The 26,870-nt window shown below is 35.2% G+C and overlaps 1 protein-coding gene across 4 annotated transcripts in view; it reads right to left on the minus strand.

Moving 5' to 3' along the window:
- Window positions 1-22,826, minus strand: part of LOC101896953 (hemicentin-1) — a 1,222,160-nt gene extending 1,199,334 nt beyond the window's left edge. For all 4 annotated transcript variants that reach the window (XM_059126810.1, XM_059126809.1, XM_059126813.1 and 1 more), the window contains exon 1: window positions 22,501-22,826. In XM_059126810.1, the coding sequence (XP_058982793.1) occupies window positions 22,501-22,570 (70 nt within the window). In that variant the 5' untranslated portion in view covers window positions 22,571-22,826. The remainder of the gene's footprint in view (window positions 1-22,500) is intronic.
- Window positions 22,827-26,870: the final 4,044 nt, after the last annotated feature.

A 26,870-nucleotide genomic window follows, 5' to 3' on the forward strand; every position in this document is an offset into this window, starting at 1 on the left:
ATATTACGGCTGTGGGTAACAATATAACAAATCGGATGAACAGTATATATGGGAGCTATAGTCATATCTGAACCGATCTTCACCAAATTTGACATACTAGCTTCTAGACTCAATTCGGTCGTAAGTGCCAAATTTCATCCATTTCATCAAATATTAGACGTTTGGTGCGCAATCAAAGGTAAATCGGACGAAGTAATATATGGGAGCTATTTATTTCGACGCCACATTTTTTCACGTATTTATCTAAAAATTGGTATTTGTAGTTCATAATGGGCTTTACCTCCGGTGGCGAAAGATTGTATGTATAGGTCCACGTTTAATATAGCCCCCATATAACAGTGCCTCCTGATATACGGTATTTTGATGATTTTTGCCCCATTTTTTCACAGATTTGTCTAAACATTGGTATTTGTTGATGATAATGGGTTCTAGCTCCGGTGGCGAAACATTTTATGTGTAGGTCCACGTGTTTGTATAGCCCCCATTTAAAGGTACCACCCTATATTCGGTATTTGGATGATTTTTGCCATATTTTTCCATGGATTTGTCCCAAAATTAGTATTATTTCTACCTCCTGTGAAAGATCATAGGCTATATAGTTTCACGTTTTCCCATAAAACCCGTGATACATTGCAATTTGGTATTTTTCCGGGGAATCGTCAAAAATTCGGTATGTAGATTCTGTTTTCTGTGGCAAAAGACTGCTGAAATAGACTCATTATTTTTCACATCACTCATAAAGCAGCACCTCCAAATTTTTAGCATTTTCGTGATTTTGGCCACATTTTTAGTAGAATTTCTTTCAAATTTGGTATTTCAAACTCCCAATAAGTACAACCACTTTTTTTCAAATTTGGTAATTCAAACTCGCAATAAGTACAACCACTTTATCAGAAACTCGGAACCATCGATTTTTCAGTATTTGAGAAACTTTTTATCAACCCATTTCACAGGCGAAAATGGAATTGGACCCAATATGCAATGCTCTTATTTTAATATTTAATGTTTTTTATTTATATTTAATGTAATTTTTACACATTACATTACACATTTAAAAATCGTGTTTATTTCGTATTTCACAATATATGGTATAAAAATGTCTTTTGGTTTTACATTATTCTAATTCTGGATATTGTAGCTAAAATACTATTAAACAATATATACTAAAATACTATAAACAATATATATATATATATAACAATACAAAAATAAAAACTAATAAAATTTGGAGGTGTCACACAATTCTTTACACAAACACATTTTTAATTTATTTATTATATTTTTTTTAATAATTATACATTAAAGTCAGCTTTGTACTTTCCTCTTTTATAGTTTTAAAAGAGCGTTGTTGTTGTATGTGTAAAAACAATGGGGCTCTTCGAGGTGCGACTAAATATTACAATACTTTGGAGGAGTTTCCCATACAAATCCCATAGTCCATTTTTTCTATCTAATAAATGGGTGGCGGAATCCAATTCTAAATCGATTTTCACCAATATGGATAGACAGACGAACATGCATAAATATGACATTTCCTTTCGCACGTTACAAACAAATGAAGAAAGATGTAATACCCTGTACCCCACTGTGGCGTAGGGTATAAAAAACATTAAGTTCCGCCGGGCCGAACTTTCAAATCGTATTGTACTTTAAACTGCAAAAAACCAGTGAGATCTGTTGGATAATGCGGTTAAAGCCTTCAGTTATATGACATAATAACATTTCGAGTCTTTAATACTTCATCACCAAAATAAAACCAGTAAAGAAAGTCTTAAAGTCGGGCGGGGCCGACTTTATGATACCCTACACTACTTTGCTAATTTAGTAGAGTTCCGCATAACAATTAAAAGTTTTTATGGGAAAATTCAATCATACACGCTATGATAATAATTATAATTTAAAGTTCAAAGGACTAAATAGGCAGAAGTATTTGTATCTTTTAAATTCGGACTTGTATTGCACATTTGGTGCACAATTAATTTGAAATCGGATAAAAATATATATGGGAGATATATCCAAATCGGAACCGATCACGATAAAATTTTTTAAAAGATATTTCTGAGCTGTATTTGATATATTTCCCTGAATATCGTTGTTACTGAGTGCATATTACGGCTGTGGGTAACAAATATAACAAATCGGATGAACAGTATATATGGGAGCTATAGTCATATCTGAACCGATCTTCACCAAATTTGACATACTAGCTTCTAGACTCAATTCGGTCGTAAGTGCCAAATTTCATCCATTTCATCAAATATTAGACGTTTGGTGCGCAATCAAAGGTAAATCGGACGAAGTAATATATGGGAGCTATATCCAAATCTGAACCGATCTCGATGAAATTTAGTAAATGTATTTCTGAGCTGTATTTGATATATTTCCACAAATATTGTTGTTACAGAGTGCATATTACGGCTGCGAAGGACAAAAATAATAAATCGGATGAACAATATATATGGGAGCTATAGCTATATCTGAACCTATTTCGATCAAATTTGGCATACTTATTTTCAAGGCCAATCTGATCGTACGTGTAAAATTCCTGCTATTCGGACTGATATTGCACGTTTGGTGCACAATAAAAGGCAAATCGGACGAAGATATATATGGCAGCTATATCTAAATTTTGACCGATTATCTCCAATTTCTATAGGATTCGTCCTTGGGCCAAACAAATAATTTGTGCAAAATTTCATCTGGATAGGGCAATAAATGCGAACTGTACTTTGTTTACAAAAATACATGAACAGGCGGACGGACGGACATGCATAAATCGACTCAGAATGTGATTCTATGAAGATCATCAAAAGGAACTATGGGTCATCTCGTTTCCATTTGCCTGTTACAAACAAATGCACAAAGATAATACCCTGACCACCTTGTGGTGTAGGTAATAAAAACGAATATCGGAATATATCTTTATATGGAAGCTATAGAAATAAAAAATTGTAGATAAATCCGTTAGAAAATGTGGCTTATAAAAATACCGAATATCTGGAGGTAGTGTTATATGGGGCTATAGTAAAAAGTGGATTTATACAGATTTGGATTTATATAATAATTTCCGTGGAAAATACCAAATATCGGAAGGTACCGCTATATGGGGGCTATACTATATGGTTGACCTATATACATCATTTTTAGTACCAACCATCCTAGACCCAATAAAAACAAATTACTATATCCTAAATGACGTCGAAGATAATGCTACTTACTTACAATTTTATCAAGTAAAAAATGAACTTTTTATACCCTCCATCATTTGGAAGAAACTAGAGAAATTTCAAAAAAAAAAAAATCCGTCGGAAAATACCGATCAAATGAATCGGAGCTATACGAACACGTGATCCTCCGTGGGCATAAATAATCTGTATCCTAGGTTGTATTTTTTCCGATATTTCCGAACTTAATATACGATATTTGAATCAATTCCGGGGAATAATGCCACCAAAATAATGAAAATACCGAATATTTGGGGCTACCGCTATATGGGCGCTATACTTAAAAGTAGATCTATTTAGATAAATATATTTTAGGGGGAAAAGTACTCAGATGGAACCCCTTGTGTGGATTTTAAGACAATTCAATTACAACATTTGGCTGAAATCATTAAAATATCCCATATTACCGTTATATAGGCGGTTTACGATTTCGTGGACATATATAGACAATTCTCTTCTAGGGAATAAAGTACTCACAAGAAAATCCTTGCGTAGAATTTCAGATATTTCAATTGAAAAATGTAGCTAAAATCACAAAAATAACGAATGTCGGGGGCACCGTTTTATTGGAGATATACGATATCCTGGACCTATATAGACAATTCTCTTTCAGGGGCTAAAGTACTTGCAAGGTACTCCTTGTGTATAATTTCAGACAATTCTATTGAAAATGTGGCTACAATCACAAACATACCGAATATTGGTGGCACCGTTATATGGGGGATATACGATATCGTGGACCTATATAGAAAATTCTCTTTCAGGGGGTAGCCCATCTTCGAACTGGATCTGCCTGCAGACAAAAAACAGATCTGTATAAAATATAAGATTCCTATCTTAATTCGTTTTGACTTTAGTTGTAGATTACAACAGAATTTTCCGGTGTTCAAGAATGTATATACTTTGTTGGGTTTAAATTATTATTTCGATGAGTTACAAACGGAATTACGAACTTAATATACCCTCCACACTATGTATGGTGGAGGGTATAAAACATACGTCCCCGATCAAAAATATGCGCTTGATATTGCTGCGATCATATGAATCAGTATTGTCTGGTTTGTAATGTATGTCATTTGTTATGCATAGTATGGAGAGTATATTAACATTGCCATTCCGTTTGTACCTCCTCGAAATATTTATAATAGACCCTACAAAGTATATATTCTGGATCAGCGTAAGACGATCTATCGATGCCCTTCTGTCTGTCATAATCACGGTCCACGTTTTCGTATAGCCCCCATATAACGGTAGCTCTCTATATTCAGTATTTTCATGATTTCAGCGACATTATTTATTTTATTCGTAACAAATTTCGTATTTAAAGTTCGTAATGGTAAAAGCAGGTCCACGTCTTCGAATAGTCTCCATTTAAGTTTCCGGAAGTATTTTAAAATATTAGAAAACTACAGCAAAATTAATATAGCCATCTACGTCGCAAATAAGTTCTTCGTGAACTCGACATGATGGAAACGACAATCACATTGATGGAAATACCAAATTCTATCTATTTCAAACTTACTTCTTACTATACATACTTTTTGTTTCTTCAGGTATGCTTATTATTATGCCATGTAGACTCGATGAGAAAATTGGCACTTTACACTCGGTCATCCTGCTCATCATCTGCCTCAGATGACTCATCACCAGAGTCAAATTCGCAGCTGCCCATGTAGCGCCACAACTTCATATGGTCTGCGCTCGTTGATCTTTGGATTGGGCCTTGGAATTCTGCAGCTTTTCTTACTTCATAACGTCCATTTCGCTTCACCTTAGTAATTTCGTATGGACCCATGTATTTGTTACCCAGTTTTTTGCCCGTTGTAAATTGTGTTACCTTCATTGCCACCAAATCCGCTACCTTTTTATCGTGGTTTCGTTTGTACATTGACTGTGCTTTCTCTATTTGCAACCTAGCGTCTGCTCGAACTTGATTGCGATTCTCCTGCAGATCATTTAACATTTCTTCTTCCAGCATTTTCCCCAGTTTGGCATCATTATTGTTTCTCATTTTCACCCCAAACATGACTCCAAAGGGGGTATACTTCGTAGACGAATGGACATGTGAGTTAATAATTCGTTGTACTTGTGATGTGTATTTGTACCACTTTGACGGCTCTGCTGCTGACATCTTCGCCAAAACAGAGAGAATCACTCTGTTCACCCTCTCGTTTTGTCCATTGCCCCTTGGAGTTCCGGTAGTTGTTTCGACGTGTTCGATATTTTCGCTTTTGCAAAACTCTTTAAACTCCTTTGATGTGAATGCTGAACCCTGTCGCTGATTATTCTTTGTGGAATACCGAATATTGTGACCCAAAAACGCATATACTTCAAAAACTCCTGCGTGTCCGTTGACTTGGTTGGAAATAACCAGACGTATTTGGAAAAACCATCCACCATAGCAAATATGTACTTGTAGAATTTCGACGTAGAATCAAGTGTGCCTAAGTGGTCAATGTGCAGAGTAGTTAGCGGCGTGTCTCCCTTATCAATACAGTGTAAATAGTCTTCTGCTTTCCCAATTTTCTGTTATGCAGTATGCACTCCACGCAGTTTGCTATGTGTTGGTTTACCTTTCTTTCCAGCTGTGGAATATAGAAATCTTGGCGAATCGTATGCATCGTCTTTTGAGTGCCTATGTGACCAAGATTGTGGCCATTTCGAATTATTTCCTTTTCCATACATTTTGGCACAGCTAAAACATCTAATCCTCAAACCTGCGTGTAAATCAGTTGATATTTTATATTTCGCCCACTGCTGATAAATGTTCGTCCTGTTCTTGTGCCTTAAGAATTTGCGCTTGTATCTCAGACGTTACTAGCATGACTGGATAACGACTTAAACTGTCCACATGCTTCATCCTAACACCAGCGCGATGTTCTATGTTGTACGAAAAATCTTGCACATACATTAGCCACTGTACAACTTTTCTTGGGACATCTTTTTTCTTTGTTGTCATCTTAAAAGCAGCACAATCAGTAATTAAATCAGAATCTATACCCATTAGATAATGACGCAACTTTTTAGTAGCTAGATACACAGCCTTAACTTCCAAAAAGTAGCTGTGCATCTTTTCCTCTTGTGAAGACGTTTTCTTGCTCCAATAAAAAACGGGGTGCCACTTATTGTCATGTTGCTGTAAGAGTGTGGCGCCGAACCCATCCTTTGACGCGTCTATATATATATATATATATATATATATATATATATATATATATATATATATATATATATATATATATATATATAAGCCGAAGCAGCAGCTGTCATTTATTCTTCTCTACTTCCATAAAACCTCAATCATCATTCTATTTTATTAATGTATAAATACTTCATTCAATTCTATCTTTTTAAATAAATATATAACTAAAAGGCATCAGCCATTCTTGCATGGGGGCTCAACCGCGATTGATTTCAGCCGAAAAACAATAGACAAAAGAAGAGAGAAGAAATATACGTTACAAAGTTGTGAAAGTAAAATGTTACATTCAGCGAAAAAGAAGAACGCAAAAAACATGCAGAAAAAACTCGAAGTGGTAGAAGCAACGAATGTGACAGAGGGGATTGAGACGTTGACTAGAGGCGAAGAGAGCGGAGGTATAACGCAATACACATATACCGAAACAGCGAGCAATAGTGTACAAAAAACGTTCGTGCGTGGTTCAGCAGCGAACTAACAGAACTAATCAGAGCACTCACTGGCAAGTTTGAGCAGTGCAACGTAAACAGGGAAAACAAATCCGTTTCTATTGAGAAAAGTTGTGCCTGACTATGGTGGTGTGTCTATTCCAGTTCGTCATTGGTTGCAGAATTTCGAGGAAAATGCAGCAGCCTACGAACTGAACGAAAAAAAAAAATATGTAAATGCCCGAAATAAGATGATAGGAACGGCGAAACTATTTATGGAAACAATTATCACCAACTTTGTGCAGCACTCACAGAGGAATTTGATCAGGATTTGAGTAGCGCAGAAGTACATAAGCGTTTGCGAAGCCGCAAAAAACGAGTAGAAGAGAATTTTCATGAGTATGTGTTGCATATGCGTAAAATAGCAGCACTCGGAGAAATAGAGGAAGGGTCAGTCATAACGTACATCGTCGACGGCTTGGAGCTGAGTGATGATTTGAAATTCCCTATGTACAGCGCAGCAAAGTTCAAAGAGCTGAGAAAGCGTAACGAATTGGTGGAGGCAATAGCAAAAAATAAATCAATGCAGAAAAAACGACCGGCAGTACAAATAAACAACCAAACAAGAGGACAAGGAGAGGCAGAGAAGATTAACGCACGCAAACAACAACATTGCTACAACTGTGGATCGTCGCAACATAAGAGAGCAGAATGCAAAAGTGAAACAAAATGTTTTAAATGCAACGGCGTAGGTCACATGTCAAAACATTGTGAAAACGTAAAGCAGAACATCAGTGTTATAAGAAACGAATGTCGCTTGAAACAAATGACCATTGATGGAACAGCAATAGGATGCTTGGTAGACACAGGAGCTGACGTTTCGTTGATGTCTAAGAAAATGTATGACAGAAAATTTAATAGTCGTTTGCTACGTAAATGATTTGCAAAATTGTATGGTTTGGGCAATATTGGTATAGCAGTCTTGGGCGAATTTACAGCATCTGATGAGGTTGATTGTTTAAAAACCGATCATCAATTTTTGGTTGTTCCTGATGCAAAACTTAATGTGGATGCTATTGTCGGATATGATTTTTTGCAAAAGTTTACCATTACTTTGAATGCGAATGGGTATAAATTTACGCCGATGGATGATGCAGATCACAATCTAAATGTTGATGAAAAAACTACAGCGTATTTAATGTGTTAGGCTCCAACGTTGAACTGGATGTTGATTCAAAATATGTTAATGCAGTTACGCAGATGATAGAGAATTATAACCCAACTAATGATCCTTTGTGCTGTCCGATAAAATTAAGTATTGTACCCAATAACACGAACATTGCATATCGAGAAAGTCCTAGTCGATTGTCTGCTCCAGAACAAAAAGTTGTCCGTAAGCAAGTGGATGAATGGCTTCAGCAGGGTGTTATTCGTGAATCGTCGTCCGAGGTGGCAAGCAAAGTCGTTCTAGCTAAGAACAAGTTAAACGAATTTGGAAAATTTTAAATTGGAGCTGTGCAAAGACCTGGACCAGCATAGACAAATTTCTGTCACAGGCTGTAGCATCCATTACGAACTTCAAATACCACATTTCAAACAATTTCGGTGGGTATTGTAACTAAAATCGTCAAAATAACGAATATGGGGAGGTACTGATATATGGGGCCTATACGAAGATCTGGACCCGCACATACAATTTTCTGTCACAGACTGTAGTATTCATTACGAACTTCAAATACCAATTTTGAAACAATTCCGGTGAATAATGTCGCTTAAATCATCAAAATACCGAATATAGGGAGGTACCGTTATATGGGGGCTATACGAAGACGTGGACCTGCATAGACAATTTTCTGTCTTAGGGTGTAGTATCCATTTTGAGCTTCAAGTACCAAATTTGAAACAATTCCCGTGAATAATGTCTTTAAAATCACCAAAATACCGAATATCAGGAGGTAACGTTATATGGGGGCTATACGAAGACATGGACTTGCACAGACAATTTTCTATCTTAGACTGTAGTATTCAATACGAACTTCAAATACCAATTTTCAAACAATTCCCGTGAATAATGTCGTTAAAATCATCAAAATACCGAATATCGGGAGGTACCGTTATATGGGGGCTATACGAAGACATGGACTTACACAGACAATTTTCTATTTCAGACTGTAGTATTCATTACGAACTTCAAATACCAATTTTGAAACAATTCCGGTGAGTAATGTCGCTAAAATCATCAAAATACCGAATATAGGGAGGTACCGTTATATGGGAGCTATACGAAGACGTGGACCTGCACAGACAATTTTCTATATTAGGGTGTAGTATTCATTTTGAACTTCAAATACCAAATTTGAAACAATTCCCGTGAATAATGTCGCTAAAATCATCAAAATACCGAATATCGGGAGGTACCGTTATATGGGGGCTATACGAAGACGTGAAATGCACAGACAATTTTCTGTCTTAGGGAGTAGTATCCATTTTGAACTTCAAATACCAAATTTGAAACAATGCCGGTGAAAATGTCCCTAAAATCATCAAAATACCGAATATAGGGAGGTACCGTTATATGGGGGCTATATGAAAACGTGGACCTACATGGCCCATTTACGAACCTAACCTGCCTACTGGAAAAATAAACATGTGTGCAAAATTTTAGCCATCTATCTCAATTCATTCAAAAGATAGCGTGATTACAACAGACAGACAGACAGACAGACGGACAGACAGACAGACAGACGGACATCGCTAAATCGACTTAGAGTTTTACGCTGATCAAGAATATATATATACTTTGTTGGGTCTGTCATGAGTATTTCGAGGAGTTACAAACGGAATGACAAAGTTAATATACCCTCCATAGTATAGTGGAGGGTATAAAAAAAGGGTAGCTACAGAGTGTGCATTGATTATCGCAAGTTAAATTCTCTTGTGCTGAAGGACAGATTTCCAGTACCAGTGGTGGAGGAAGTTCTCGAGAAGATGCAGAGTGCCAAATACTTTACAGTCATGGATCTAAAAAATGGATTTTTCCACGTCGAAATAGAGGAGCAAGTCGCAAATTTACGGCTTTTGTTACTAAAGAAGGTTTATACGAATTTAATAAAGCACCATTTGGTTTTTGTAATTCGCCGGCTGTTTTTGTTCGTTTCGTCAACTATATTTTCCGTCAGCTGATAAACGAAGGTATTATGGAAATCTATGTGGATGATATCGTTGTCTTTGGAGCTTCAGTTGAACAATGTATGTTGAATATGCAGACTGTGTTGCAACTTGCACAGAGGTACGCGCTGGAAATTAATTGGAGTAAATGCCAGTTTTTAAAGCAGAGAATTTCTTTTCTTGGTCACGAAATCGAAAGTGGACATGTATGGCCGGGCCGGGAGAAAGTAAAAGCTGTTGAAAACTTCCCTACGCCGAAAAATATAAGAGATGTTCAAGCTTTTCTGGGTTTAACAGGATACTTTAGAAAGTTTATCCAAGACTATGCTGTAATCGCTAGGCCGTTAACGCAGTTGCTCAAAAATGATGTGGAGTTCAAAATACAAGGTATGCAGATGCAGGCAATACAACAACTAATTCAGCTCTTATGGAGGAACAGGTTTTGCGCATTTATAAGCAAAACGCAAAGACACAACTGCATGTAGACGCGTCAAAGGATGGGTTCGGCGCCACACTCTTACAGCAACATGGCAATAAGTGGCACCCCGTTTTTTATTGGAGCAAGAAAACGTCTTCACAAGAGGAAAAGATGCACAGCTACTTTTTGGAAGTTAAGGCTGTGTATCTAGCTACTAAAAAGTTGCGTCATTATCTAATGGGTATAGATTCTGATTTAATTACTGATTGTGCTGCTTTTAAGATGACAACAAAGAAAAAAGATGTCCCAAGAAAAGTTGTACAGTGGCTAATGTATGTGCAAGATTTTTCGTACAACATAGAACATCGCGCTGGTGTTAGGATGAAGCATGTGGACAGTTTAAGTCGTTATCCAGTCATGCTAGTAACGTCTGAGATACAAGCGCAAATTCTTAAGGCGCAAGAACAGGACGAACCTTTATCAGCAGTGGGCGAAATATAAAATATCAACTGATTTGCAAGCAGGTTTGTGGATTAGATGTTTTAGCTGTGTATGGAAAAGGAAATAATTCGAAATGGCCACAATCTTGGTCACACAGGCACTCAAAAGACGATGCATACGATTCGCCAAGATTTCTATATTCCACAGCTGGAAAGAAAGGTAAACCAACACATAGCAAACTGCGTGGAGTGCATACTGCATAACAGAAAATTGGTAAAAATTGATAAGGGAGACACGCCGCTAACTATATATATATATATATATATATATATATATATATATATATATATATATATATATATATATATATATATATAAAGGAAGAACGTGATGTCCAACACATCTTTGTAAACAATCCAATCCAAAACTTCCTTCCAACTCTGCGGATTGTGTCTTTCATTTTTTGGTCTTCTCACCGTAAAAGTTTTCATGTCTGAGCCTTTAATATTAAACTTAGACACATCCCAGAATAACATGGTTTTCATTGAGCAGGATTCCAATTAATATTATCGTTTCCGAAAGCCATCCTGCCTTTTCGATTTTTCCAGAAATAAATGGCTTTTTTGATGGTTTACGGGCATGCAGACCAGCTACCACTACTTGCCTACGCACTGATATCGAGCTTATATCCAATGATAGATCACTCACCAAGTCAATTAAACTCCTAAATGGTTGTTTTTTTATTTCTGTAACAATTTGAACGGGCTGAATTTTTTCACGCCCTTCATCCGTTATAGACCATTACTACTGATCCAGTTTCATAAAGCCGACTTTTATACGAGAAATCACAAATATATTTATGAAATATCTCTCGGAAATCATTTTCTGAGATAGCTTGTTTTCATAGTCACTGATAATTTGCTGTTTTATTCATGTACTATTTTTAAACTTTTTTGAGAAGTACTTAAAAACCGAAACCGAACGCGTGCTGTTGAAAAAAACTTTATGACAAACGAAATTGTTAAAGGAAGCGAAAAGCGATAAACAATCAAAACAACTGAAATTGCACCGATACTCGGTATTTTGATAATCCTAGTCACATTTAGCAACGAACTTGTTTCAAAGTTGGTATTTAGGAAGATCATTGAAGTGCAAAATTGTCTATGGAGGTTCCACTTTTGGTATGGCCCACATATAACGGCCTCATCCGCTTCATGGTTTTTTGAAAAGTTCAACAGCATTATTTAAACGGACTTACTGGTATTTGAAGTTCAAAGTAGAACACGTTTGAATTCAGATTCTTTTATATAAAAATATTTTCGTTGTTGCAAATAGTCAGGCTTAATCCCATTATTGTTGTTTTTATAAAAACAACGTTTGTTTATTAGTGGAGAAAGATGGTAATGTTTACCAGGGGGTAAGGCAGGGAATAAGGCAGGTTTCGGAAAGAGCCACAAATCCTCATCAGTTCCCTTGTTTTTTGTCTGGGATATTTTTCCCAGGAATAAATTTAAAAATAACTCCTATGACAAAAAAAAACTTGTTTTACCCAAGTGACGAGATCCTAAGCTCAATAGAAGGGGAACTAAACTAATATTGTGTTGAAAATCTTATAATTCTTACAACAGCACTTATAAACATTTTCATCTCTCTCCACTTGTTATGCTTTCGTTTTACATGAAGAAAAAGCATAACCAAGTAAGTTGGTTTTTGACTATTGCAACAAAAACTCCTTCGTCAACCGTGCCTTGTCTATTAATAACAGTGTTGGCATTTTTGTTCAGGAACCTAGGTATTCCCTGCCTTACCCCCTGGTAAACATTATCATCTTTCTCCAAATAAACGTTATTTAAAAAATATAACTACAGTATCCCGAACAAAGATACCAACACTGCTCTAAAAATGTTTTCATTACTCAAAGGTGAAGGTTAAAAAAGTTCGGCCTGGCCGATCTTAATGTTTTCTTTTAATTTTTTTATTATCAATGAATTTTCTAAATGATTATATCCCGACCTTGGCCTTATAACACCTCTAAATTTCCGTCGGAGGGCCATTAAACAAGTGTATTAGAAATAATTAATCACGGATTTGGTATTTAGAATTTGTAACGATTTCTACTTCCAGATGCACAACAATGTATATAATAAACTTTAAGGTATCATCGAATATTCGATATATTGCCGATATAAACGACATTTTTGAACGAATGATAAGAGTCCTGCAAATTATTGTTAAAAGTAGTCTTCTTGTCCAACCTTATTCAGGCTTTGGTCCGTTGGGCTTTGTAACGGCCTTAGATCCGTTACTTTAAAAGTGATAACAACAAACAATTTTGCGTGAAAATAGTTACAAACACTACCTTAAACAGCCTAAGTCGATACTGTAGCGATTTAAAACAGAAAATCGCTACAATTTTTAAACATTGGCTTCATGTGTAAAAAATCACAAAAAGTTGCGGTAAAACCACCAACTTGGCATCCCTGAAATTTGCAGTGAAAAGGAAAGCCAGGTAAACACTATCACACACGCTTACTAGGGCCGTTCTTTGGAAAGTAATATTTATTTCGAACTTATTGCGATTAAGCATATACGAATTTAACACCTGAAAAGGGAAGTTGGTTTTTGTAGTGATGGACTTTTTGTCTTCTACAACTACATTGCTTCCACCTGTTATAATGCTGCTGTAGGAAGACGTTTTAATGGCTCTGAACGTTGAGACGGCAACTCCTGGTTGGCTGTACACCGGGGTCCGCGGTTTAAATTCCACAGCCAGGCTCGGCTGAATTTTTAATTTTTGATTTCACATATTAAAGATTAATGTACTTTTTGTTTGTTCAATTCTAAATATTAATCTAAAAAACATGAAGTAAATGTATACTATAAAAGTAAGTATGATCAGCCACAACCATATTTATTGTTCACATACAGTCGCTCACATTTATTTTAAAACAAAAATATACTGCAAGTTCCAGGATAAAAATTACATATAGGCTAAACTAAAATAAGGACTCTTTTTATTCTCGCATTGAAAGTCGGGCAGTACATAAAATTTGATCATATTTAAAAGAAATTAAATAAATTAATACTTTGTTGCCCACCCCTCTGATTTTCGACACCTTGTAGCCGATTATAGCTGTTGCTTTGATGTACAAAGCCTATCCTGCATCCTGCGACCTAATTTATCCCATAAATGTTTAATCATATTTAGATCAGGACTTTGAGCAGGCGTTTTGATCACTTTTGGACAATTATACAACAGCCAAGTCTTAACATCAAGAGCTGAATGCTTATGGTTGTTGTCCTGATAGAACTGAAAGTTCCTTTCAATGCCAAGTTTCCGGACCTTTGCCATCAAATTTGTCTTTAGAATCGATAAATAAACATGTTTGTTCATTATATCATCGATAAAGTGCAATTTGCCAACACCTGAGGCCGCCATGCACCCCCAAACCATAACCGACCCACCACCATGTTTGATGGTTTTTCTCAAATTCTTGGTTTGTTTTCAGCCATACTTTGCCTCTTCCATCACATCCATATAAATTAAATTTACTTTCGTCAGTAAATAATACCTAAAAACCGACATTCAAAACCATTGAATTTTGAATTTTTGTCAGTACTTACCGTGCTTCAAAACGCAAAATCTTTGGCCATATATTGACGGGCAAACTCAAGACGGTAATTTCGATTTTTCTTGCTGATAAGGGGTTTTTTTCTTGCAACTTGGTCATGAAAGTCATTTTTTTGAAAAAGCCTTCTTATTGTTTCTGGGATAACCTGCCTTCCAGAAGCTTCTTTGACAATTGCAGTTAATTTTGTCGTAGATACAAAGGGATTTTTCTTAACTTCTCTCAAAACCAGATTTTCATCCCTGGAAGATAGTTTCTGTGGTCGAGTTGTGCGTTGTTTATTTGCAACTAATCCATTTCCTTATATCTGGAGATTATATCATGTACTGTTGATTTTCTTTTGTTGACCAATTCCGATATTTCACATTGAGATTTTCCTTTTTCATACTGTTCTATAACTATCTTGCGCTCCTCCAAGGTAGACTGTTTAATATTATTAATTATTATTATTATTATTAATATTGTGTAATAATCTCTAATAGACTTCACTCAATGCTTGACATATAACAATGATCAAAAGTTTTGGAAACAAATAGAGAGATCGCAAAAATAGCGGCAAATTTACCGTTTTTCTTGCTGCAAACATTGCTTGCTGACTTTCAATGTGAAATAGTAAAATAGGTTTTTCTCACTTCAGCCCTAGCATGCATTTTATAACGGATCTTAGAACATAATAGTACTCTTGTGATAAAATAGAAAAAAAACAGATATGTATTTTCTTTCATAATATTAAAGATGTTACAACTACAATTTTTATCATTCTATTGCCCGACTTTAAATGTGAGCGACTGTATATAAGCACGATTTTTTAACACAAATCAATTTGGTTCACCTATAAACATTGTTATTTTTCCTTCATAAAAAGCAGCTAAGTTCGGTCGGGCCGAACTTTTAATACCCTCCACCAAATACCCGCAAAAGTAATTTTTTGTCATAGGCTGTAGTACCCATTACGAGCTTTAAATACGAAACTTCAAACAATTCCGGTAAAAAATGTCGCTAATATCATCAAAATACCGAATAAAGCACCTCCCGTTATATGTGAACGATTTTCTGACATAGGTTGTAGTACACATTACCAGTTTGAAATAATTTGTTTTAAAAATTTGAAGCTATTCCAGTTAAGAATAAACCTGAAGTCCTCATAATACCGAATATCGGGAAATACCATATGGGGCCTGTACGAAGACGTTTACCATCATACGCAATTTTTTTTTTGTCATAGGCTGAAGTACAATTTAAGAACGTCAAATACGATATTTGAAAGAATTTCCCGCGAATGTCGCCAAAATCATCAAAATACCGAATTTCGGGGGCTATACGATATCGTGAACCCATATGAACAATCCTCTTCCAGGGGGTAAAGTACTCGCAAAGAACTCCTTGTGTAGAATTTCACACAATCCCATTGAAAAATGTAACTAAAATCATCAAAATTCAGAATATGGTGAGTACCGATATAGCCCCTATTTGAGCTTGATCTGCCTGCAGACAAAATACCTTAATTCGTTTTGACTCTAGCGTGATTACAACAGACGGACGGACAGGGCTAAATCGTATTAGAAAATGGGATGAAGCCTAACAATTTTGCAAAAACAAGTCAGTTCCTTCAAACTTATTTCAGTTCTACTCGAACACATTGTTGTACCATTATTTGCATGTTGATATGATGCTATTGAATAAATTAAGTTTTTCATGGATATTTAAACCCCGTGCGCTCCACAACAACTACTTGTATTAACAACCACTAAATTGTGATATCCTTCATCTTAGTTTGAAACACTCTTAAACTTTCCCTCCCAATTCCTACTTTAGCATTATTCAAAATTTTACAATGCAACGGCTGTGTACGATTTTTATTTTGAAGTTTTACCCTCTTACCTCTGTAATATGCCTTGTTTGATTCGTATTAAAATTATTGATAAAAATGTGTCATCCGGTTTTATTTATATCAAAATCCTTAGGTGCAATTTTCTATCTTCCGAAAAAGTAGGAAAAACTTACGTAATATTGATCTGATGTTAGCTATTCAGTTTATCTTTTACGCATTTATTTCGCTTTTTAAAAGGTTTTCATATTGCAAGATTAAATTATTGAAAAATGTTGTCTCATGATATTTGTTGGTAGGCTTATACTAAAGAACTGCTGGACTAAATGTGACAATTCGCCCCAATTCAAAATAGTCTTTTGAAAAATGGATAAAATCGCAAAATTCAAATAAAAATACGCCATCAAAAATGTGAACAATTTTGTTACAATTTTTAAGTATTTGTAATTTGCAGTAAATGTTTCCATTAAGTAAGAAACATCCCGTACCTACAGATATTCGGTATTTTTATGATTTGTGTTACAATTTTTAGCGGAAATGTCGCAAATTTACAATTTGTAGTTTCTATAACTGAAAATTGCTCATACAGGTTCACGTCTTTGAATAGCCCCCTTATTACGGTGCCTCCCAATATACGGAATTTTGATGTTTTTGCGACATTATTTACCGGAATTATTTATAATAGACCCCACAAAGTATATATATTCTGGATCAGCGTAAAATTCTTAGACGATCTATCGATGTCTGTCTGTCTGTTGTAATCACTTTCGAACGAATTGAGATAGAAGGGTAAAATTTTACATACATGCATAGTAGTAGGCAGGTTAAGTTCGTAAATGGACAATGTCGGTCCACGTTTTCGTATAGCCCCCATATAACGGTACCTCCCGATATTCGGTATGTTGATGATTTCAGCAACATTTTTTACCGGTATTGGGATATCTTGGGAAAGTTGGTAACGGGTTCCACAGCCTATGAAAAAATGTATATAGGTTCACCTTTTCGTATATCCCCATATAACGGTACATCCCGATATTCGGTATTTTGATTTTAGCGACATTATTGACCGGAATTGTTTCAAATTTGGTATTTGAAGTTCGTAATGAGTGCTACAGCCAATGACAAAAATTTTCTTAAGCGGTACCACGTCTTCGTATAGTCTTCATTAACAGTTTTCATTTAAGTGGTAGTTTCCAGAAGTTTTTTAAAATTTTCAACCCCCTACCAAATGGTGGAAGGTATTAAAAATTCGGCCCGGCCGAACTTAGCTACTTTTTTACTTGTTTATTTTATTATACTTATTTTAATACCCTCCATCATTCTATGGAGGGTATATTAAATTTGTAATTCCGTTTGTAACTCCTCGAAATATTTATAATAGACCCTACAAAGTATATTTATTCTGGATCAGCGTAAAATTCTAAGACGATCTAGAGATGTCCGTCTGTCTTTTCTAATCACGCTATCTTTCGAACGAATTTAGATAGAAGGCTAAAATTTTGCATACATGCATAGTTTACCAGTAGGCAAATTCAGTTCGTAAATAGCCCTTGTAGGTCCACGTTTTCGTATAGCCCCCACATAATGGTACCTCCCGATATTCGGTATTTTCATGATTTTAGCGACATTATTTACCGGAATTATTTCAAATTTCGTATTTGAAGTTCGTAATGTATACTACAGCCTATGAAAAAAATGTTTTTATGCAGGTCCACGTCTTCGTATAGTCCCCATATAACGGTTTTCAATGAAAATAAAAAAAAATCATGTTTTTACCCAACGTTTCGTTGGTACTTTCGAATTTTTCAGATATAGTGTTAAAAATGAGTAATTTTTTTCAAGTTAGCATTTTAATTTTTCTTAATTGCAGGGCGTTTCTGTTTGTTGTAAACAACAGCAACTTTTCTAAAAACAATTAAATAAATAAAGTCTCACAGTTTTAACTAATTCCTAATATTTCATTAAATATTCATTTTACATATTTCATTACATTTTTTACCGGGCCCTAAGAAAGATGGACTCAAAAGACTACAGCAATGACCCACAACACAATAAAAACATTAATAATATTAAACCATTTTCATGTTTCCAAAAAGAAAATTTGTTTATTTTTTAAATATGATTTCGTCCGTTGGTTTTGGAGGTGACATGTCGGTGCCCGGACATAATCCCCATTGCAATTATGGGGATTATGTCCGGTTTGTTTTGGTCATAACCGCTTCCAAAACGGATACAATTCCCATGGGGAGTATGACAGAATTGGAGATATTGATGCCGAGATATACTGTAACATGGCGGGAATAATGTCGACGAATCGGGGCTATTTAAAAGGCTTGAATGTGTCTATGGTCCACCTAATTTTGGATATGCTTACAATTCTGTCGATCAGATTTAGGCCCCCAGCCGAATAGTTACGATACGATTGATCGGTTTGCCGATTAATAACCGCGTCAGTACAGTTAGGGAAGTGAGTGCTGGCTAACAGATTAATAGCCGGTTCACAGAACTTTTGTTTAAGGCAGACAAGCAATTGCTACCCATACAATCAAGTTTTTATTTCGGTTCATTTACTTTTTTCGTTTGGGTGTAAAAGCTCATTTCACCTATACAAAGAAAATTTGTTTATTTTTATAAAGGATTGCGTCCGTTGGTTTTGGATGTTGAGACCAGAGAAGAAGCGCACCTATTGGGATCGACACAACACAGCGGATGAAATGGACCATACATTTTGTGTGAAATATCAATTTTCAAACACAATATTTTACTTAGCTCAAATTTTGTGAATGAACGATTGATATTTTTTGATTGTCTACTTTGGCATTTCGTTTTGTTTGTGTTGGAGTTAGGTGAACCAAAATTTGACTACAGAAAAAGTGAAAACGCGTTAATTTCGGCCTGGCCGAACTTTTAATACCCTTTCAATGACGAACTTTTAATACTAAATTTTACGTAGGGGAAAATGTGTACTTGTTTGGACAATTTTCTAACATTAAAAGTACATTGCATTACGACCTTTATATACCTAAAAAATATTTATATTTGTAAAGTCTTAATTGCTTGTTTCGATGGATTGCAAACTGAATAACAAACTTAATATAACAACAAGTAAAAAAACATTAAGTTCGGCCGGGCCAAACTTTTAATACTCTCCACCTTAGGGTAAAAGAAACATTAGAAGAAATGTGGCAAAAACCATAAAAATTCCGAATATCGGGAGGTACCGTTATATGGGGGCTACACCAAAAGGTGGACCTATAATTACAATGTTTTGCCACACGAACTAGAACCCATTATGACCCACAAATACCAATTTTTAGACAAATCAGTGAAAAAATGTGGCAAAAACCATCAAAATACCGAATATCGGGAGGTACCGTTATATGGGGGCTATATCAAATCATGGACCCATGCATGCAATGTTTCGCCACCGAAGCTGGAACCCATTATGACCAACAAATACCAATTTTCAGACAAATCCGTGAAAAAATGTGGCAAAAAAAAATAAAATACCGAATATCGGGAGGTACCGTTATATGGGGGCTATACCAAATCATGGGCCCATACATGCAATGTTTCGCCACCGGAGCTGGAAACCATTATGACCCACATATACCAATTTTTAGACAAATCCGTGAAAAAACGTGGCAAAAAAAATAAAATACCGAATATCGGGAGGTACCTTTATATGGGGGCTATACCACAACGTGGACCTATACATGCAATGTTGCCACACGCTCAGGGACCCGTTATGACCTACAAATACCAATTTTCAGACAAATCCGTGAAAAAATGTGGCATAAATCGTCAAAATACCGAATATCGGAAGGTACCGTTATATGGGGACTATACCAGAACGTGGACCGATATATCTCATTTTCAATACCAACCATCCTAGACACAATGCAAATAGCTCTGCTAAATTTTGGCCCTCTACGTCAAATAATGTGGGCTGTATCGTGATTTCAACAGACAGACAGACGGACAGACAGACAGACGGACATCGTTAAATCGACTTAGAATTTTATGCTGATTATGAATATATATACTTTATGGGGTCTAAGACGAATATTTAAGGATGTTACAAACGGAATGACAAAGTTAATATACCCTCCTTTCCAAGGTGGAGGGTATAATAATAGTATGGTGGGGGTATAACAATATATGTTACTTCTTGAATTCGATTATAATCTAAGAGAAAATACATTCTTGAAAGAAAGTAATTTGAGGAAATAACAAATATTATTATCGACTCCGCCAAATACTTAACAGGGAAATGTTGGCTTTTCCGGAATGTTAGTTATAAATAAAAAAATCATGAACCCACTGTCAAGTTGAAATGTTTAGACAATTCCATTTAAATATCTGGCTGTGCATATTCTAGAACTAAGTCCTACAAAGACTATAAATAAGTGCCTATTATATAGTAGTGTTCCGATTTAACGAAACATCTGTTTAACAAATTCGGGATTTAACGAGCTTTAAAAAGCACAGAACCAAAATTAGGGTAGTTTACTGAATGAAAGAGTGAGCGAGGCGATACTGATGTCTACTCAACCTCGGAATAAGAAAGAAAGAAAAACAAGAAAAAATCACATATGGGACTATGCGAAGACGATGATCTGCACAGGCAATTTTCTGTTTGTGGGAGTAATAACCATTGCGAACTCCAAATTCCAAATACGAGATAATACCAGTGAAAATTGTAGCTAAAATTATCAAAAGGGTGACAAAAATCATCAAAATACCGAATATAGGGGATACAGTTGTATTGAGACTGTGTCTAAATTCAGATCTATATCAAAAGTAACTATGGGTCTATCTCGCTTCCTTCTCCCTATTACAAACAAACGCACACGGACATAATACCCTTAGCACTATGTGGTGAAATCGAAAAACTACTGTATATCGATTTCCAGACAATACAAATAACAATTTACAACTTTGTAAGAATTAAAAATATCAAAATGTGGAATATCGAGAGGTACCGAATAGGACGGTATGTAAAACGTATGACATAGTACAGAGTATTGCCTATTTTTAAAAATTCCGTAAAAATGTGACTAGAGTCATTAACGAAATATATTATTATGTACATTATTAGGTCTAAATTAATTATTTCGATGATTTGCAAACGGAATGACAAACTTATTCTACCCTCCATAATGGCGGAATGTAACATTTATTTAGCCTCCTGGATTGGACTATAATATTTTTAAGAAAACGCTTTAAGAAAGAAGTTATTTTAGCAGACAAAGTAATAAAAGTACAAAATGATATGTTTTAAAATACGTAACGGAATATATAAAGTTGTTTTTGTTATTTGCGGATGTGTTTTATATTTACCATACGGTAAATGCATGTAAACAAAACAAAAAAGTGCTATGTTTAGCCCGTCCGAACTTTGAATATATAGTAAATATCATTGTTCTGAAAAAGGACACATAAACACAGGTTAAATTTATTATTAGTGATATATATTTAAATGCTTCATTTTTCTGATGTGCCTCTTTAGACAAATTCTGGCAGAAAGGGAAAAAATCGTCTCCTCTGTGTCTTAATTAAATTGACCTTGATTTTCGATATGTCGAAGGTCTCAGGTATATGCCATTTTGATTCTCCTTTGAAAACACATCCCATTTATGCTCAATTGATATATAAGCTTTGTATGTATTCTAAATGTATAAAAAACTATTTTTGCATTTTTTGCATTTTTTAAATTCCAATATTTTGTAGTTAAGTTCGAAGTTTCAACGGCAGCGGATTAGAATTTTAATGGAAACGAATCTTTTAAAATGTTTGCAAGACAATGGTAGAATCAGATTTTGTCAGGCAAAATAATGTAATTCTTGTTTGTTTTTATATCCACACAAAAATATTATACTGAAAATTTTCACCATGGAACACACTCGCTCACTAAATTATCTTTGTTTTATTGAACTTAGGAGTAAACAGAGAGCATTTCATAACATTACTTAAGAATATTTAGCAAACAGACATAACTTTTTTAATTATAAGTTTCTCTTCTATAATTTAGCTCCGCTCAATTACTAATTGCATTTTCAACCTACTTTAAGACTCTTATTAATACATACGAAAACATAGAAAACGACAATTTTATTAGCAATAGCTTTATGACATTTGTATGTTTTCGTATTAAATACTGACCATCTTTAGTTCCGCATATAAGACAGAAACAAATTGTTGAGATTACATATATATGCAGGAGAAACGCCATTATTATCCTGTTCTGTATATTAAACGAAATTGAGTAATGTTGTCTATTTAGTTTACAAAAAGTCTTCAATTTATATTTTGCCCTCCTCTCAGCGTATTGTGGATTGGGGATTTCACTTATAATTGTTTTATTAATTCCCTGCGGAGGTCTGTATTTAATTTTAGAGTAATAATAATGCAAGAGTTCCTATAGTGTTGGCAATTTTATACGCCGTTAATGTATGTGAAAATATTCCGGCTTGATAAACTAATAGTTAGCGAACTACATGTCATTCGAAACCAATTCTCTACGTCATAATAAAGTCCTGTCATGCGCGTACGAAGCAGATATCGCCAAATACATGTGCGTATGATATAGGTTTTGGTTAACTAAAAAGGAAAACGCATAGCAAATATTACACACGTAAAGCGTAAATACAATTACAAGAAACTTTTTGAAAACCTACACGTTTTCGAATCTTATATGACAATAAAAACATACCTTGAATCGCATAATCAACTATCTCTTCAGTCGGATCAGCATTTTTTGATACTTTGACAATTTGTTTGCCAAATTATATGGCTCCAATATATATTTTCGGCCGATTTTACATATTTGATGCACCCAACGCGATGTGTATCGGACATACAACGAATGAAATTCGGTCAGAGAGACAAACTTTGGTACCAAAAAAAAATTTGTCAAATTACATTGAAATCGGTTGAGGTTTGGGTAGAGCTCCCATATCTATCTATTTTGGCCGATATCATATATGTTATGCACCAAAAACGATATGTATGTCCGATTTCGATAAAATCCAGAATATGTGGCGGAATTTGTTTACAACAATAAATTCGACAATTTAATTAGAAATTGGATATAGCTCCCATATATATTCTCGGCTGATTTCACATATTTGACGCACCAACTTCCATTAAATATGGAATGTGTAACGGATTTTTTTGCAATCGGTTCAGATTGGTATATGATTTTAAACAGTAAAAAACTACACAACAATTTAATTGAGGATACGATTGCTACCTCGAATTCTCTAATTGCAAAAGAAATGCGACTTAACTTAAAAAATGCAGTTTCCTTCACGCTCGGCATATAGGTTTTTCAAGTGTTTATACGCTACACCACATGGTGGTAAGAGTATTATGTCTTTCTGCATTTGTTTGTAACATGGAGAAGGAAGCGAGATAGTCCCATAGTTACTTTTTAGGTCATTCATAGAATCACTTTTAAGTCGATTTATGCATGTCAGTCCGTCCATGGACGGACGCATGTATTCTTGTGAACAAAATGCAGGTCATTTGGCCCAAGGACGAACCCTATTGAAATTGGTGATAATCGGATCAGATTTGAAATTAGCTCCCATATATATCTTCAACCGATTTCGGGTTAATTGTACACCAAATAGCCAATATCTATCCAAAAGTCATGGGTTTCTGTACATCCGACCGAATGCAGTCTAGACATCAAATTTGGAGAGAATCGGGTCATGTAGCTCCAATATATATATGCTTAATCCTATTTCAGGCCCGAAGTTTTAGTCTTTAATGCATAGTTTTTAGAGCATAATAATTCACACATCTGGCTCACATAAGTGGCACCATTTTTAGTATAAATATAAATGATGACTCGTATAGTATAAATTATGGCTCGATTAAATAGAAATAAATACGTCTTTTAAAAAACCTGATCCTATTTTTAAGTAAGAGGTTTTAGTTTTAGAGTTAAAACCCTAATTAATATAATATATATATTAAAAAGTATACATTAACTGTTTATAATAGGCCCATGTAAGATGGTTCTCTACCCCCAAAGTACATTAAACACTGATTTTAAGTCAAATCGATTCGAAAATATAATTAAAACCCTCGAAATAGGTAAAATCAGGAGGTACTTCTATATGAGCCATACTCCGAAACAATGACATTGGAATATTTCCGCGAAAAGGTCTTTTACCAGAAGCTAGATGCCAAATAAGGGCAAAAACAATTGAAAAATGTGACCAAAACCCTTGTAATAGCTAAAATCACCGAATACCTTCACATAAGAGTTATAATGAAGCATGGTCCTATACTCTTAATTTGTTTTTCTTTCTAAAATCTCAAATTAATAACATTTGAGGAATTTAAAGTAGGCTATATCACCAACCTGATACATATTTTGTACAAATGATTCCTCATGTAACTATCAAATTTAAAACATTATCGTAACTTTTGCGGAGAATAGGGAAAAATATTTGCGACCTTTTGACTCTAAAAAAGTTTGATCCGGGTACCCCTCTTTTGGGATTTTTATTTACCAACCGAAAATATTCCTAACCCCAAGATTGTCGGCGCAGTGTAATTACTGACGATAGCGCATAGTGCCCGTATAACGTTATCTATGATTTATGGTTACTTTTAAGGGTTGGAAGAATTTTCCGAGTATATGAATCCTTTTCTTACTATATTTTCAATTAACTTCACTATTTTGTATTGTCCGCATATTACAGTGCCTCTTCATATTCGGTATTTCACTGATTGAAGTCCCAATGAATTTTGCATTTTGAGTTCTCATTGGACGGATTATTTCCATATCTAATCAAAGTTGAAAATTTTGGTATGGCAACCATATAGCAGCATGTATAGAAAATATGCAAACTTTCTAGATTTTTTTCCGTTTTTTTATACCCTCCACCTTGGAAAGGAGGGTATATTAACTTTGTCATTCCGTTTGTAACATCCTTAAATATTCGTCTTAGACCCCATAAAGTATATATATTCATAATCAGCATAAAATTCTAAGTCGATTTAACGATGTCCGTCTGTCTGTCTGTCCGTCTGTCTGTCCGTCTGTCTGTTGAAATCACGATACAGCCCACATTATTTGACGTAGAGGGCCAAAATTTAGCAGAGCTATTTGCATTGTGTCTATGATGGTTGGTATTGAAAATGAGATATATCGGTCCACGTTCTGGTATAGTCCCCATATAACGGTACCTTCCGATATTCGGTATTTTGATGATTTATGCCACATTTTTTCACGGATTTGTCTGAAAATTGGTATTTGTAGGTCATAACGGGTCCCTGAGCGTGTGGCAAAACATTGCATGTATAGGTCCACGTTGTGGTATAGCCCCCATATAAAGGTACCTCCCGATATTCGGTATGTTATTTTTTTTTGCCACATTTTTTCACGGATTTGACTAAAAATTGGTATATGTGGGTCATAATGGTTTCCAGCTCCGGTGGCGAAACATTGCATGTATGGGCCCATGATTTGGTATAGCCCCCATATAACGGTACCTCCCGATATTCAGTATTTTGATGGTTTTTGCCACATTTGTTCACTGATTTGTCTAAAAATTGGTATTTGTGGGTCATAATGGGTGCCTGAGCGTGTGGCAAAACATTGCATGTGTAGGTCCACGTTTTGGTAAAGCCCCCTTATAACGGTACCTCCCGATATTCGGTAATTGGATGATTTTTGCCACATTTTTTCACGGATTTGTCTGAAAATTGGTATTTGTTGGTCATAATGGGTTCCAGCTTCGGTGGCGAAACATTGCATGCATGGGTCCATGATTTGATATAGCCCCCATATAACGGTACCTCCCGATATTCGGTATTTTGATGGTTTTTGCCACATTTTTTCACTGATTTGTCTAAAAATTGGTATTTGTGGGTCATAATGGGTTCTAGTTCGTGTGGCAAAACATTGTAATTATAGGTCCACCTTTTGGTGTAGCCCCCATATAACGGTACCTCCCGATATTCGGAATTTTTATGGTTTTTGCCACATTTCTTCTAATGTTTCTTTTACCCTAAGGTGGAGGGTATTAAAAGTTTGGCCCGGCCGAACTTAATGTTTTTTTATTTGTTTTTCAATAAGAATTTTCAATTCCAAAAGGAATTCTTAAACAATTCCACACAAAATTCCATATCATAAAAGAACAGTCAATTTTTCCAGTTCCGCGATTTTTCTCAAAACGTTTCCAATGTAATTACAAATAACCAAAAGAAAATTTGAGTCAAGTCGGCCCAGCCGTTCTCAACTGATGTGTTACTATACTTTTTTAAAATTTTCACATATAAATTTACAGAAGTAGGTGTGGCCAGTTCCTCAGGCCCAAATAAATACTAAGGATTTTAGATAAATCGAAATAGTGTGCGTAACAGTAGGCGTGGTCAATATTTTTTTTCTTTAAAAACCTAACCCGGGGTATGATGAACGTTTGAACAAAAATTATGCAAATCGGTTCAGCCGTTCTCAACTGATTCCATTGCCAACGAACAACAATTGATTTATATATATATATAGACTAGCA

The sequence above is a fragment of the Musca domestica genome, unplaced genomic scaffold (genome assembly GCF_030504385.1).
Source record: "Musca domestica strain aabys unplaced genomic scaffold, Musca_domestica.polishedcontigs.V.1.1 4, whole genome shotgun sequence".
NCBI lineage: Eukaryota > Metazoa > Arthropoda > Insecta > Diptera > Muscidae > Musca > Musca domestica.